Consider the following 16489-nt stretch of genomic DNA (forward strand, 5'->3'; position numbering starts at 1 on the left):
GTTTGCAAGATAAACAACTGGAAGAATTAGCTGGTTAATAAACTGGTTGAAAAAAACATTCGTAATTAAACAAATGGTGCTTAGGTACAAAATTTTGATTACTGCTTTCTGCAGCAGTGAAGTTTGTTTCCTCAGAATGTGGGTTAACTCCCCAGTAAGGACCAGAAAAACCTCCCACCAACTTCCTGTCTTTGCAAAGTACTGTGATTGGGCTTGGCTTCCATTAGGCAGGTTATTTTCCAGCTGGTAAAAGGGGGAATGGACAAGGCAGGTACGTGGATTAGTCCAGGTTCTCCAGAGAGGAACACAGGAAATGAAAGGCAGGTGAGTGTCTCACAGGTTAAACCCAAGCAAACAGTTCATAATTGCACTAACCCCCTAAATAACAGTACCACAAAAACAGTTTAACAATCTGGTCCTGAGCAGCACTCTGAATTTAAATACTGAGGATGATCACTCAGGTGTACAGCAGGTGTGCTTGCTCTGGGTGTTGTTATCAGACACCACACCCACTGCTGTAAAGGACTGGTTAATCACCATTCACTTGCACAGATGGGAGAGAAAGGTAGAACAGTAATGAGGGAGAGAGAAAAAGCAAGTGCCATACCAAGACAGGGTGAACCATTGCTATTTATTTATTTAACTGTATGTATTGTGTTTATACTTTTATGTTTAATTTTAAATCACCTGGAAGTTAAAGAATGGAAAAATGGTTAAATTACGTGAAGTTCATTGCATGAGCCGTATGAAATAAGGTTGGTGAAATTTAGGGGAAAGAAACTGTAGATATTGTCTTAAATGAATGTGCATTGCAATGTTGGTATCTATTTTTTTATTATTATTATTTATATTTTATGTATTTATCCTGCTTGTGTACGCTTTTTGTGTTTTACTTGACAGTATTTGTTTTTTATCATCTGAGTTCATTCATGTTAACTGACACATGGTTATGAGAAATATTTATTGTTCCGCCAGCAAGACCGTAAAAAGCAAAGAAAAAAAAATATTTCTCGTTTCTTTGACGTCATTTGAGCGTCTCCGTTGGGGTTCCGCCTTGAACTTCTAATCCACCAATGAGTGATCGGGAAACTGTGAGTGCGGAAGCAAACCCGGAAACTTCACAAATCAAAACAAAACAGGACACGTCGGCTCTGTCACGCTACAGTCCACTTTTAGCTGGGCTTGAATTAAATGCATTCCAGTGGATCTGAAGCCGCAGAATTGCTCAGTTTGTTTAAAAAAAATCGTTTACATCCCTCCGACTATCGCTCTTAAAAGTGTAAATGGAGACGGACAAAGGTGTGGTTTTGGCAACAGAGAGATATGGCAGTGCAGAATCCTGGAAGTATGTATCAAAAGATGGAGTGATGGAGAGGAGGAGAGATGGGAGTGAAGGTCACTCTGGAGGAAACTCGGTTTTTGGAGTTTTTAAAGTAAGGCACAAGTGAACTTAATTGTGCTTACGCTAACTGCAAACATCAACCTGAAGTTTGAACTTTTGCTTTCAGAGCGTCTTTCTGCCTCAAGGTTATCCAGAGAGTGTGAGTGATGATTATCTGCAGTACCAGTTCTGGGATACAATGCAGGTACAGTGGGTAATACAACAGGGATAGTTACATATCTGTGACATTAAACCCCTTCAGTAACGCTGTTCCTCCTCTCTCAGGCCTTCTCCAGCTCTCTGTCAGGGACTCTCGCCACTCAGGCTTCCCTCAGAGGTGTTGGTGTTGGAAACCAGGAGGCCACCGTAGCTGCAGCTACTGTTACCTGGTTATTAAAAGGTGGAAAAATACTGTACATTTACATTAACCCTGCACAGCTCGTGCTGACCTCACTGGTGTTTCGATAACAAACAAATGTGTCTCCCTGCAGATGGGACTGGCATGTTGGGAAGAATCCTCTTCGCCTGGCGGAAAGGGTAAGGCTTATATGAGAAGATCTAACCCAGTGTGCAAAAGCAAAAACTTTAGATTCTACAACTGTGGCCACTGATGATATATTTTTTTAAAGTGCATAAAATTCAGTGCTTTAACGAAATTTAAGGAAGTGATTCTATCAGTATTTCCTTCAATGCCATTTGTCAGTCTTTTCTCATATATATACAACACTGGCTTTTAGAATTGGCTTTTGTTCTGATAGAAATTATGTTCAAAGTAAGTTTCTTCGTCTTTTTCCAGGAGTAAGCTGGACTCTGAAGCAAAAAAGTGGAGGTATGTGATAAATGTGTAAGACAGGTCATTCCAGTCACCACAGGAAACCCATTTGAGTTTTGTTTGTTTTCTAATTCCCAATTAGACTTTTTGCTGATGTGCTCAATGACATTGCCATGTTCATGGAAATATTGGCTCCTTACTTTCCTGCTTGCTTCACCTTCATTGTGTGCACTGCAGGGATATTCAAGGTAACAAACAAACAAACAAAAAACAGGTTAATTCTGATCAAAATTATTTAATGTACACCACAATTTAAAAGGCTATTCCCATTGCTAAATAGGTGATATAAAAATGAAATTCCTGTCTAGTTGACCAAGGACAGCCCAGGTGCAAGGATGCAGAAAAAGTATAAAACGTTACGTTGCGTTATCTTGCATGTCATCCATTTGTGTTTGTCTTCTCCAGTCTATTGTTGGAGTGGCAGGTGGTGCGACCAGAGCGGCTCTCACTGTTCATCAGGCCCGCAGAGACAACATGGCTGACATCTCTGCCAAAGACGGCAGTCAGGTAGCTGCCACTTCCTACTTTCATCACACTGTGTATCATCAAGCTAACCAATGTGAGCAGTTTTACACTGTTCATTGTCTACATGTTTTCAGTCTTTCAAATGTACCAGGATGGAAACTTAATGTGATGGTAATTAGAAAAGGATATATTCTGTATACAATATTTTGGTGTGGCACAAGAAAGAAGCACAAAAAGCCCTTTAATGGTAGTTTTAAGTTAAACCAGGTAAAGCACGTTTGATTAATAATAACAGCAACATTTCAGGTAATTTGTAGCAAATCTGTAAAGCCATCATAACATCATCATCTCTGTGTTTTCCTTTAGGAGACTTTAGTGAATCTGGCGGGACTGCTGGTCAGTCTGATACTCATTCCCCTCGTCACTGATAATCCAGTGTAAGTTTCGCTATATTTCAAATACCAATTATATTCTTAACGGGTCAGTTTACCCCAAAAAACATAGTTTTCCTCCAGCCTGCAATGCTGTTTATGATTGTTTTGATGTGAGGTTCTAGTTTTGGAGAAAAACTTTTTTTTCTTGGCACTTTGAGCCTTCAAGGTGATTGTGGTACAGTTTAAGACAAGGTGGACATCTCCTTAGCTGGTACTTCCAAACCCAGACAAAATGATCTAGAACAGGGGTGTCAAACTCAAATACACAGTTGGCCAAAATTCAAAACTGGAACAAAGTCGCGGGCTAACATTAATATTTATTGAAAAAAAAAAACTTCCTCCAGATAAAAGAATGGATCTTTTCTTATGGACTCAAATAAGTTTTGCTGGAAAACTGAATATGGAACAAGCAAAGCTTAATACTAAACAATATATATATTAGCTGTATAATACCAGTAGGCCAGCTCTAATAGTAATTTGGTATGGCTTCGTGGGCCAAATGTAATTAGGCTGCGGGCCAGAGTTTGACACCTATGATCTAGAAGGATCGGGTCAAGTAAATTTGACTTAAAGTACTGCACAGCAAGTAAAGTTATCAAAGAAACAAAAAAATAAAGAAGAAGAACAAAAAAAATGATAATCAAAGTATAGGATAATAAAAAAAATAGTAATAGTAAACAATGAGGGTGAACTGTTGCTTTAGAGTGTTTCATGCCTCTAACATCACCCACCTCCGTCTCCTTCTCCCTTTCTGTCTTGTTTAGATTGACTCTCTGCCTCTTCTTCCTCTTCACCGTGCTTCATCTTTTTGCCAACTACAAGGCTGTGCGTTCAGTTGTCATGGAAACCTTCAACGAAGCACGGCTTTCTATCGTACTGCAGCAGTACCTGAAAGACAAACGAATCCTGAGTCCACCAGAGGCCAATCAGAGAGAACCAGTTTTCTTTGGTAAGAATTGAGTTTTTTTTGCTATCACACCGGCAGGGTAGAGTCCTGTGTCGAGTCATTGTAAATCTTATCAAGTTGTCTTCTGTTTTGCTTTTGATTTTGTTTTAGAGTTTGGGCAAACTGTGCCGATAAAGCTTGGAGTGAGGCTGCAGGAGATTGCACAGAGGTGATTTCAAAACTTGGTTTGCACTCATTTAAATGTTGCAATAGCAATGAAAATATGCAGGGGAAGAGTGAGACAGGAGGAAAAATCCAGAACAGGGAAGTTTTTATTAAATAGTTAAAGTCAGACACTGAAAAGCTGCTTTTACAAAGAAATAAAAAGCACGACAAAACCCAAATGTTGGTCACTTCAGATGACAGAGCTAAGTCGAGATTTTAGATCTGAAAATGATCTTATTTCTGAGATACTATCCTGAAAGTTTTTACCTATGGACACCAAAAAAAATTAATTTCAGTGGCAGAAACAAGACACCGTAGTCAGCCAAACCCCCTCTAAACGTTCATTTCTCAAATTGCATGTTTTCGATTCTCTTCCTTGCGTCTTAGTTCCTCACACCAATGCAAGTGGAGGAAGTAAAGAAGAAGAAGGCTTTTCTTATTTCATGTGCCTCCTTGTCTCTTCTGTCCACCTTCCTGTGACCCCCAAATCAGTCTCAGTCTTAAATCACACACAGAAACAGTGACGGGCAGAAAGTTTGATGATCTTAAATAACCGAAACAGTTTATGGATAAAAACAATGAGCTGTTTAAAAATTCCTCCTCCTGCCACAGTTTGTGTATTCCAGCTGTGAGCCACTGGTCTGTTATATGTTGAAGTTTAAAACACTTTGGAAACATGTGATACAACTAAAAGGAATTTCATTATCGCTCTGCTCATTTTGCAGCCCAGAAGATCTTGAGTTGGCTCTGAAGGAAAACAGCAGGCCTTACCTGTTAGGAGTCAGAAATGGTATGCTGTCTTCCACCCATGCAAAGAAAAGCAGCATGTTGACATACTTGGAAAGTTATTTTTAAACCTCCTGTCTTTCTCGCAGGCTGTGTATGTGTTTGTTTGGGACCAGAAGCTTCAGTGAGTGACGAAATCAGAGCGATGTGCCAGGCGGTAGTACTCAGCAACATGCTGAGCTCGTCAAACTCCAGAGAAGCTACAGGGGCTGCACCGAAACAGCAAAGTGAGCCTCTACCTCTTTCCATGTTTAACTTTTTAAATGTGAAGAACTGTAAAACTTCCTCTTTTCTTTTTAGAAGGTCACTGGGAAATGGTGCACAAGAGTCACAAGCTGATGGATGCCATTTTCAATCCATTACTTAAGGGTGAGCACATGCAAAACTGCGTTAACTTACCAATCATCCTCTCTGATTCCTTTAGTGGAAGCATGATTCTGGAAATGTAACCTTCAGGTGCTGAAGCTGCAGGATGGGACATGAAACGAACCCTGATCGACTGGGATGAGTGGAGAGTCGAGTGGAAAACAAAAAGCAGCTGAGAAGCTTTAAATAAACAAAGGTGTTTTTAAGTATGCCTGATTTGATTCATTTAGCTGCCCCAACTCTCGAGAGAAAAATAGTTTATATGTTTACAAGAATAATATTTTATTATTTTTTATATTTTAAGTAATTAAAAAAAAACCCAGCAGATCACCACGGAGAAAATGATCTTGGAGCTTTTTTTTGTGGGTATTTTGAAGAAAATATCAAAGTACAGATGCAAAAACAAAACGTGATCCTCCTCCTGTTGAAGGGGCGGTATTAAACTGCCTTAACCAATCAAGGCACAACAAAGAAGAAGCAACAACATCCGGTGCAAAGCGGATATGTCAAGTTCGAAACATCGTTGAGTAAAATTAGAATTTAAATTTACTACTAGTACGTAAACACATAATAATAATAATAATAATAATAATAATAATAATAATAATAATAATAATACTTAGTTTTCTTACATGCCACAGGGCTATTTCTTATTTTGTTCTTAACTTTGTTTTTTTGTCATTAAAAAAAATGAAAAAGTCAATTAAAATACAAGTGAATTTACAAAATGAGACAAAAATCACTATAAGAGTAAATGTAAACATAATAGATACATAATTCCGCTCAGTCAATTTTAGTCTTAGTGAATTGTGGCTGTGTTTTAAAGTACATATATTTTTTAATGCCTAAATTCAATTTATTACATTACAGTAAGACAACAAGTGATTTTTATGGACAGATCTTTCTGGGGAAACCACAGTTGCTGAACGATAACACAAAATTGTAGACTTAACCCCCAAAAAGAAAAAGCTATTAGTTTAGGAGATCATTTCAAAGAAATATCACATTTATGGATCCAGCAAATTAATTTTCTGTTGTTTTCACCATATGGTTAAACATAATCTCAATATCAGGAATTTTCACAATACGATTTTTGAAAAAAAAAATCCTATTAATTATCTATCATAAATATTATAAATTTTAATGATAAATGTAAAAAAAAAGCTACATATTTCTAAGGAAGAATAAATGCGACCTTTATTTTGAAATGTCCTTCCGGATGTTGAAGTGTCCAGATTGTTGTTAGCTGGAGACGTTTCTCATACAACTTTAGCGTTAGCAACAACAAAATCGGTTTTTGTGGTTCCAACTTGACCGAAATTTGACCATAAATGGGGAGATATACGTGTGCCTACAACTGCGACACCTCGAGCGATCCAGACGTAAAGTTTTTTAAGTAAGTTTTCGATAATAGCGCTGCTTTTTGGTTAAACTAAACCAACAAACAGCTAGAAGCACGTTTGTAAAGTAGCAGTGGCTGACAGAAGTAGGCTTGTATCAGTGTTAAGACTCAAATTTTCCACCTTTTCTCAGCGTTTTAAGCCCACATAATTAGATCTTTTTCTGTATACATGGGAGTGCAGTTCGGAGTGCACCTGGAAAAGTTACCGAGACGTGTACACAAGCTCACTGAGCAAAAAGGCACTAACAAAAAGACAGGAGGCGCAGTTTGAGATGTTAATATTTTTATTGTGAATGACCAGGATGGACAGGATTAGAAATGAGTGTGTCAGAGGGACAGCTCAGGTTGAGTGTTGGGAGACAAAGTTAGAGAGCTGCATTTTTAGATGGTTTGGACATATGCAGAGGAGGGACAGTGGATATATTGGACAAACGATGCTTAACATGGAGCTGTGGATTTGGTAAAGGAGAACATACAGAGGGTTGCTGTGACAGAGGAGGATGCTAAGCATAGGTTGAGATTGAGGCAGATGAACTGCTGTGGCGACCCCTAAAGGCAGCAACGGAAAAAAGAAGAAGAAAAAAGACCACTTAAGATCCTCTAGATTACATCTATGAGACAAAAATACTCCAGATTAAGACCTTTAACAGTAAATTATGCTCTTATTATTATGTTTTTCTGTTGTTTAAGTTTATCTAGCTTACATTCAGTATATCACTCTGGAAATACTGAGTGTTATATTACATATAGCATATCATAATCAGTTTTAACAGAGTTAGTCAACAGGTAAAATTTACTGAACTCTACACGATTTTTAGTGAGTTACTTTTCACATAGGGGAAAAAAGTGTTTTCTGTGTGTGCATGCAGGTTTCCCCTGTACAACCCCCGAAAACTTAAAAAATGGGTACTGAACATGAAGTGGAAGGACTGGACGCCGACTCGCTTTTCTGTTCTGTGCATCAATCACTTTGAGGAGCAGTACATTGACAAAACGGGCAAAAGTGTGACACTTCGGGAAGATGCGGTTCCCACCATATTTACACCGACTGACAACACACAGAAAAAGAAGGTTTGTGTGTATCATAGATAATTGTTGGCATCATTTAGAAATAAAACATTTGTGAAATATTTTAAGCTGCATAATGAAACTCCTCCGGCTTTTTAAAAATAAAGGTGTTGTTACTGTCTCCTTGATGCAGGCTGCCATTAACCCGAGACGTAAACGACACAAGGTGAGCTGACCCAGACAGTTAACTTTTTATTGTTTAACGTTTAATGTTATTCATTTTTCTAAATGCATTACGTGTTGTTTCTTTTATTGTGAATGCAGCAACCTGGTGCTAAAAGCTCAGAGAAGGATTTGGCTGCATCTGCAACATCAGCTCTCCCTGCAACAGACGACAGCGTCCGGGCCAAAGAACCCAGCCAGACAGAACAAGAGACATCTGGGTATGTAACTACACACAAGGAGACGTTCTACTGTCTTAGTCCTCTTTTCTTAAATCAATAATAAGCAGTAAAGCTTCAGTATGCACAGTACGGATGCCCTTCATGAGGGATTTGTGTCTCTGCCTTGGTATCTTTCACTTTTTAGGCAAATGTGTGAACAGCTACACTATGGAGCCAGTTTCTTTAATCATTAATTATACCTCTAATAAGTCAGTGTTTACAGTTTGAAGACTGCCATTAGCTTCTTGTGCATATTTGCTTGTTAATTATTAATAATACGTTTATTTGTAAAGCGCATATTTACAAAGTGCTTAACCGTTTGAATAAAACCACACATTAAGGATAAGTGTACATAATCAAACATGCAGTTAGTCTTACATTCATTCCTGCATACACACATTCAAAGAACCAAGGGCCAGAAACAACAGTCAAACAATTAAGGAAAAGCTGAGTTATGAAGCGTCACTGAAAACCAACCATAAATTCAACCAACCTGATAAGCTGAGGAAGGTTTAGCAGTGGCAACTTCAAAAGCATTATTACCTCTGGTTTTAAAGTAAAAGCGTAAAATAGTTAAAAGACCTTTTCAGACCCAGATGACCCTTTTCAGTCTCAGCAGATCTGCTGAATAGGTAGGAGCCAAGCCATGTAGGGCTTTATATGTTATTAATAACATTTTAAAATGAAGAAAGGTTTAATTTTTGCAGTGTTTGTTCAATAAAGGAAAAAAGACTGGATGAGCTTAGAGATCAAAATTTAGATTGTGGTAAATAATATTAGCATCTTTAAAGTTTTCCTTCCATATTATTCTCTAAAACCAACTTCCTCCTCCTGTTCTCATCGCTCCTTAATTCACTGAATCTGCAACTTTTTTGTTATATATTTGCTGAGCTTTTAACATTCACACATGCTCCATAATGAGGTTATGAGAAATAGTTTCTAGGTGTCACAGATTGATTCAATTATATTCCACTGTATATGTATAGTGACCGTGAAAGAAAGCCATATTGCTGACCAACTTGTAGTCTCGAGTTTAGTTTTAGTGCACTTCATATCGTTCACACAGGTGTACTTAAAAGTGCTGCCTTGTAGTCATAAGCTACACATTCAAATATGCACATAAATCCTGAAAACAAAGCATTCTTCTTTGCGTGGTTTTGATGCTGGATATTTATTTGCTGAGAAAAATATTTGTTTTGTGCTCAGTGAGGGACATTTAAGATTTGTTAGAAGTTTTAGAAGAAAAGCAAAAGATTAAAAAGGACAAAAGGACTAAACATGTTACTTCTGACTAGTCAGTTTCTCTCAGAGGTATAAAAACAATCTGGTTCGTCAGCTGCTACCTGCTGAAAGATTGTGGCTCATAAATGTCTTTATAGAAGCAGTTAGCATTATACAAACGCCTCAGATTTTAAATTGATATATATTTAATGCACAAGCCTAAAAACCACAGTAACCTTGCAAAAAGATTGTTTTGGATGGTACAGTTTGCAGGTTTACAGTGAAGATTGTGTGGTTACAGGTATAACACAATGTCAAACCTACGTTTTTTTTCTTTTAAAAGCTGATAAAAGCATTTAAGATGACATTTTCCTGCTGTACACGCATTTAAAAACAAATTTACAGTCATGGTGGTTTGCTGTAGTGGTCCATTGGAGATCTGCCCACTGGTTAGGTCACTAAACCAGTTTTCAGACCTAACCAAAGGTTTCCTTGGGACTTGTTGTGTTGGCAAAGATGACTTTCTGGTCGATCACAGGTTTTCTGTTAGAAAAAGATAAAATCAAATCAAACACCAGAGAGGTTTCTTTGGTGCTTCTCCTTCATAAATCAAAAAAATTTCCTGTTCTTTTATTTATTTTGTTAATAATTTCTGTACAGATATATATTATTGTTTCCTTAATGTTTTAACTTTTTTTCTGTTTTAATGATTAGAGATCCCAAACCGTCAGAGAAATGGAGGATTATAATTGATGAAGCACTGATGAAGATCGATTCATTTCCACACTTTTTTCATGGAGATTACTGTGTACCACAGGTAAATGGAATTGTATTTTATACATACTGATCACTGGGATAACTTAAGAGTTTATGTTGAGCTAATCTTATGGCATTTACGGCATATCCAATATGTTTTATCTTGTTGTTTATCTTCATTAGTGAGAGTTAATCTATGTGTGTGTTTCCACCTGCATCGACAGAGTATCCACTGGGCTCCAGATAATAATTTCAGTGTAAGTAGAATATTTTCAGTCTACTAGGGGTGTAATAAATCTCTGAAACTGGATGAACACTAAAACCACAACCCTGATCACTTGATTGGATCATAAACAAAAAATAAACTTTTATTCTCATATATTTCCAGTTCACCCACTACTGGGACATTTTTAACAGAATTCACCAGACTAGCTTTAACCAAGGGCTCCACACGGGTATCAGGACACCGAGTGTTGGGCACAATTGTGTCACAGTTTCCTGTCTCTGCTGCAGAATTCTTACACCCCTTTAATCTGTAAAAGTTTGTCTTTTATATCACGAAGCACTTAATTCACCTCCTCTTTTGTCATTTTTACAGCCTGAGGATAAAGACAATGAAAACATTATAGAGGTACGTCTGTTGTACGATTACCTGCAGGTGTTACTCCAAATCCAAACCAGGGTTTTGGGTGGTTTTGTCCCTCTGCCTGATGCATTGTCCTGACTGCAGGTGAAGGAGCCATGGGAGTGGCTTGCTCTGGATGTCCGAGGACCGCTGCCTCAAACAGTAAACGGACACAAATACATTTTGACGGTGACCGACTTCTACTCCAAATGGGTGGAAGCTGTGCCGATGACAGCGTGCCTCCCTTCAGCTGTGGCAAAGAACGTCGTGGACATCATTGCGCACTTTGGATATCCACTGAGAATCCTCTCCAGACTGCCTCTTGACATAGTCCACAAAGTGAGCGCGCACCCTTGATTAATCTGCCTGGACTGTTTTGCAAAACCTGATTTCATATCAACATCAAAAATGTAGTTGAAGTTTAGAAACTTGCATTTTTTAAAGTGCCTTATAAATCTGACTTGGAATTAGTGCCTGAAAACCAAACCCAAGGCAGTTAAACCCATGTGTAGTTATTATAGTGACATGCTTTTAATTTAGAAGAGCATATTTAACCTTCACAAGACCAACTCGGCAATCATATAATGCATAAAGAGAAGCTAATATACTCCTTATTTTCTTTCACACATATACTGTCTTGTGGTACTTGCATGAATACAGTTGTGTTTGAAAACCATGAGTTTTCTCTGCAAAACACACGTACAACTGATGGCTAGAATCGAGTTCCACAACGTATTTTCACAACTTATCACGGAGTCCTGCGATGTCTCCAAACTTTGCCCCCTTTTTTCAAGTCTCTAATAGTCAGATTGAAGCCTTGGGCTGTTTGCATCACGCACTGCATCTGGCATAAAAATCTGTGAAATCAAGCATGTGCAGCCTGAGAACAATTCTCTAGTCTTGCTTTGTATGATGTCAGTGAGACCAGATGGCTCAGAAATTCCACCTTCCTCCGGTAAAACTCCTGTTTACAAGTGGCTGCCAGTCAGGAGACTGTTGGCTTAAAGGGAGGAGAAGGAAGGTAAAATGGCTTGTTTTAGACCGTGGATGAACTTAAGGGCTGCACTGAGGCCCAAGGCAAGATGAAAAACATTATCTGAACTGTTAACAATTTGAAACTACAGGTTTTTTTTAGAGTTCCAGTATAAAAAATATGGTGCTGAGAATGAAACTTTATCTATTCTGTGAGATGTTATGATAATTAAATGCTAATGAAATAATATTGGTTTTGTTTTTGTTAAATTAAACATATACTCTGAATTGTCCAGTATAACATGTTATACTGGAAATGAATTACCACCAGCTGAAAAAGTCCTTTTTGTCTTCCAGCTCATAATATAATGCATGATACTTTTTTTGTTATAAACTAATGTTATAGTGTGTCCTCGTTGTCCAGTTTCACACAACTGTATACTGTGTGAATGTCTTCCTGATGACAGATCAACCGAGAACTGAAAGATCAGCTGAAGGTTGCTGTTGCTCTTGTGGTCTATCATCAGCAGACGGGCATCGCAGATATGATCACACCACAGCTGATAGACAGGTCTGTAAAAAGCCAGGGTGTGCTAATATTTGTTTTTTGTGACATTTTATAGTCTTGTTATGCCTTTATACCTGTAGTTTTGTTTCCTTTGGTCCTTTTCCAGATTTTATTAATTTTACCAAAATACACTTTGTCATTTGGATGACCTACAAAGTTCATTCTCTTGTTGTTGTAGGTGAAAACCTGTAGCTTTTAACACAGGATAAAAACACTTAGGTTATTAATAATATCACGAATATTAAAGTCTCTGAAGTTTCCTGTTACCATATTGGTTTTGCAGTGAATGGTTTTAGATGCCTTCGTGCCTTTAGGGCAGTTATAACTGTGCATGCACCAATAAATCAGGCAAACATCAGCATCTGTTTGTTAAGTGGTGATGTAACAGGATTATTCATAGTGAGTCATTCAAACCACACAGGAACATGTTTTAATGCATTGTGCTGTTGATGGATCATCTCTGAGATATAGTCCGTTTTCATCATCTTCTTCCTACCAGATGATAGTGGGAGACCCTCAACATGAACTTTTATTGAGAATAGTTTTATCCAGATCTGTGCTGATGTGTTTCTATCAGCTCGACCATAACTAGCCACCTGGTAGTAAAGCATATGTCAAGTATCCCAAAGCTGCTGTTATTTTTTCCATCTACCTTAACATCGAAAGTTATAGCCGAACTCTACTTTTTTCTTTTTGTCAAAAAATATACTAAAGTGAGAATTTTGTCAACTTCAGATGGAAATGAGCTCTTCTTTACTATGGATGTCTGGACATGAAACTTTATTGAAACAGCGGTCGCGCTCATTTTATTGGAGCTGAAAGAGTCTGGACAATTTTGAACTCTCTGTGGATTCTCAGTACTTGTTTTGTTGGGAGCTAAAGGAATATTTGAACAACAATTTCCTGCTGATGATGTAGTTGTCTTTTATAATAGTATTTATGGTTGTTTTTCTCAATGAGATAAACGGGAATAAATAAGACCAAAAATATGAAATATCTGGCACCTATGGACCAAACTGTTATTACAAACAATCGGCGCATAATACCTGGATGTTCTGTCGTCATAGTAACATCTCAGTGCTGTAATGTTCCTAATCAAACAGGATGGTGAACGATCTAATAGAGGAGCATGCAGCTGACTGGGATGTTTACCTGCCTGCCAAAGTGTTCAGTCTGTGCTTCAAAGAGCATTCAGAGACCAAGGAGAGGCCTTTCTCAGTGCTCTGCTGTAAGGGACTAGAGCCTGTTCAATTCCCCAGAGAACTGGATGTAAGTGTTGGTTTTAAAAATTCTAGTTCTAATAAATCTTTAATAAACCTTACAGGTAAAGTAAAATGACTTTCTGTTTAATCCATTTTTTCACAGTTTCCACTTTCCAAGATCCGAGAGAGTGCCTTTGTGGTTAGATAGAAGTTTACTCGGTGAGTTTTATGTGGAGTTGTGCACCACACTGTAATATAATATTCTGTATTTTACTGTTTTTTTTGTGATCAACATTTTATTGATTTAAAACGGGGGGGGGGGGGGGGGGGGGGGGGGGGTACAGACAAATACAGCACAACTGTTTTACTGTTGTTTGGAACTGTGTGAAGCATATGGGGCATTTGTGGAATATATCACTGGGATTAGGTAATTACTATTACTATAGCAATTATTCAGGTTTATATTTTCTCTCGGTTAGATTATTGAGGTGTTCTTTTAACAAGCATCAGAAATCAGTTGAACGACTTCAAATCCAGCAGTGAGACGTCTTAAAATATTATGCCAGTTTTAGTGACACTACACTGGCTACTTGTGTTGTTTTAAACTGACTTAACAGTGATGTTCAACTTGTCTCAGTTTTATTTTCAGGTCACTTTAATTGGAAACAAACTGGAGCTGCTTTAGCAGCAAACCAGGGAAGAAGAACGTGTTCAGTCCTGGAGGTATTCGTTCTGGTGGAAACCCTGATGAGTGGACCGGGATGTTCTAGTACTGAGCTCTGTGGAGAGGATTTGTTGATGAAGCTGTGCATTTCAACAGCATTTTCCACTTTGTGATACACTGAGATGCTCCACCTATTTTTCATTCGCAAGTATTTTTGGATGTAGTATTTTAATTCAGTTTTTTGCTGTAGCACTGCAGCAAAATGTCTTGCTTAAAATATATAGCAGCGTGTCTGCAGTGTTGAGACTGGAACAAGGTAAATGTAGGTTAGGAAGGCAAGACAGTTTTCTGAGCCATAGGAGACTAATCAGTATAGCATTATTATTTTTATGACTTCAAGCAGTTCAGCCACCTCCACTGGTAAAGTTTAGGCTGCTGATCGTTGATGTTTTCTGTTTGTAAAAAGGTAAAAGATGCCAATAAACTTTATTTAAATATAATTTTTAATCACTAGTGAATAGTTTTTGTTTATTGACTATCCATGTTATTCTTATCCAATCTGGGGGTTCTTGAGGCCAACTCAGCTACCTTAAGGTGAGAGAGGGGTACACCCTGGTTGCCAGCCTATCACATGATAACACAGAGAGACGGACAACCATTCATACTTACAATCTCACCTACAGCCAACTTAGACTCGCCAGTTACCCGATGCATGTCTTCAGACTGTTGGAGTAAGACGACCCAGACTGTAAAAAAACAAAGTTAAAAAACACTTCTTTTTTTTTTTGTACAATAATCTCACAAACAGCTGATTTACAAGTCTTCCAAGAATCAGTTGACGAGCCTACAACTCACTTCTGCTATTCTTATTTTACAGTAAAGAGAAGTGTGTGTTTTTCTGTCACACATTTTTAGACACTGCTGACTCCTGAGGGTCAAGACAGAAAACCAAACCTCAGCTGTTGTCAGGTCAGTCATCCCACTCATCTCTGAGGGAAGGAAGGCGTGATGAAACGGTTTAAAAGGTGTCGATGTTACAAAACTTTACTTGTGTTGAATCCAAAAGGAGGAAGCTTCTTGCGAGATCTGAAAAAATCTGAAAAAAAATTAAGATTTCCTTGACCTACCCCAGATCTCAACAAAATAGATGAGTTCATTTATAAATATCCAGAATAATTATAAATATTTTATAGATAAACACACACACAATCTTTGCACTTATAAAATTAATTTTGTATTTGAACACAATTCGTTTTCAAACCCACCGCCGTCTTTCGCTACTCAGGTTAAACATGATATATAAGTCACTTAGATAACTTAAAAATGTTATTGTTTGGCTTTTTTTAGTATTTTATTTGTTCCTGAGTAAATCGGTTAGGCTGAGATTAAAGTTATAGTTTTTACACAGCTGAATAAATGTCAAGCAGACAACTGATTATCAGAAGTGTGAGATGCTCGAGAATATACTCCGGTGTCCTGTTATATTTTAGATAGCAAGGAGTTTATTAAACTTCACCGAAACAATCTGCAAATTTCATTAAAATTTAATAAACTACCATCTTGTCTTTATTTTTAGTTAGCACATACCTTAAACACTTAAAGCTGTAAGCTAATGATGGTTATAACTATCATTAGCTTACAGCTTTAAGTGTATAAAGTGCTCTTATATAAGAGCAGATGCATGCTGGTGCAATAAGCTGTACGTTTTATGTCCAATGGATACATGATCTGATTAGTCGACTAATCACAAAAATAATCGGTGACTAGTCGACTATCAAAATAGTCGTTTGTGGCAGCCCTACTGTTCATACACTAGAACATTTTGGAAAAACTTCAGTAGATTCATTGCTGGACATCTCTACAAAGACTTTACTGTGAAATGGGAAAATGTTGTATTTTGTTTCTTTTGAAGGCAAAAAAAAAAAAAAGATGTTTACTTTATAATAAACTTTTTATCTTAGCTAAATTTTATTTTCACAAATGCAAATACAGTAACCAAAAACCTAATTTTAAATATTACTATAGTGATGTTTTATGTTACATATAATTGATTTGTGGATTACTTAACAAAATGCTATGAAAACTATTACCATTTGTAGTAATTATAAATTATTTGAATGTATTTAATTCTTTGTATTACACCCCCTGGCATATGTTAATTTTGCCCTGGTTGTATACACGTTCTGTATACTGTTTCTCAATAAAGTTTAATAATAATTTAAAAAAGGATCAAAGAGTGCTGTGGATCATTCT

The 16489-nt window shown here is 37.4% G+C and overlaps 2 protein-coding genes across 5 annotated transcripts; both read left to right on the forward strand.

Moving 5' to 3' along the window:
• The first annotated feature begins 96 nt into the window (after window positions 1–96).
• On the forward strand, window positions 97–5576 carry rusf1 (RUS family member 1). 2 transcript variants are annotated; one of them, XM_087840017.1, is made up of 14 exons: window positions 97–324; window positions 1509–1586; window positions 1667–1781; window positions 1873–1918; window positions 2178–2210; window positions 2296–2401; window positions 2619–2720; window positions 3045–3115; window positions 3877–4061; window positions 4170–4227; window positions 4949–5013; window positions 5099–5236; window positions 5310–5378; window positions 5466–5576. In XM_087840017.1, exons 1-14 carry the CDS (start codon window positions 259–261, stop codon window positions 5549–5551), a joined length of 1218 nt encoding a protein of 405 aa, XP_087696143.1. In that variant the 5' UTR covers window positions 97–258; the 3' UTR covers window positions 5552–5576. The 2 variants fall into 2 exon arrangements, with proteins under 2 accessions (XP_087696143.1, XP_087696142.1); XM_087840016.1 differs by lacking the exon at window positions 97–324 and adding an exon at window positions 871–1433.
• Window positions 5577–6613: 1037 nt separating this feature from the next.
• Window positions 6614–14736, forward strand: LOC148103015 (uncharacterized). 3 transcript variants are annotated; one of them, XM_087840019.1, is made up of 12 exons: window positions 6614–6771; window positions 7647–7848; window positions 7979–8011; window positions 8110–8228; window positions 10164–10266; window positions 10430–10462; window positions 10804–10836; window positions 10936–11169; window positions 12270–12373; window positions 13474–13639; window positions 13736–13791; window positions 14210–14736. In XM_087840019.1, the coding sequence occupies exons 1-11, from the start codon at window positions 6707–6709 to the stop codon at window positions 13778–13780; spliced, it is 1137 nt and encodes a 378-aa protein (XP_087696145.1). In that variant the 5' UTR covers window positions 6614–6706; the 3' UTR covers window positions 13781–13791; window positions 14210–14736. The 3 variants fall into 3 exon arrangements, with proteins under 3 accessions (XP_087696145.1, XP_087696146.1, XP_087696144.1); XM_087840020.1 differs by having other exon boundaries at window positions 14222–14736; XM_087840018.1 differs by lacking the exons at window positions 13736–13791; window positions 14210–14736 and having other exon boundaries at window positions 13474–13708.
• Window positions 14737–16489: the final 1753 nt, after the last annotated feature.

The sequence above is a fragment of the Neolamprologus brichardi genome, chromosome 4 (assembly GCF_056152115.1).
Source record: "Neolamprologus brichardi isolate AB-2024 chromosome 4, ASM5615211v1, whole genome shotgun sequence".
In the NCBI taxonomy this organism is placed as follows: Eukaryota; Metazoa; Chordata; class Actinopteri; order Cichliformes; family Cichlidae; genus Neolamprologus; species Neolamprologus brichardi.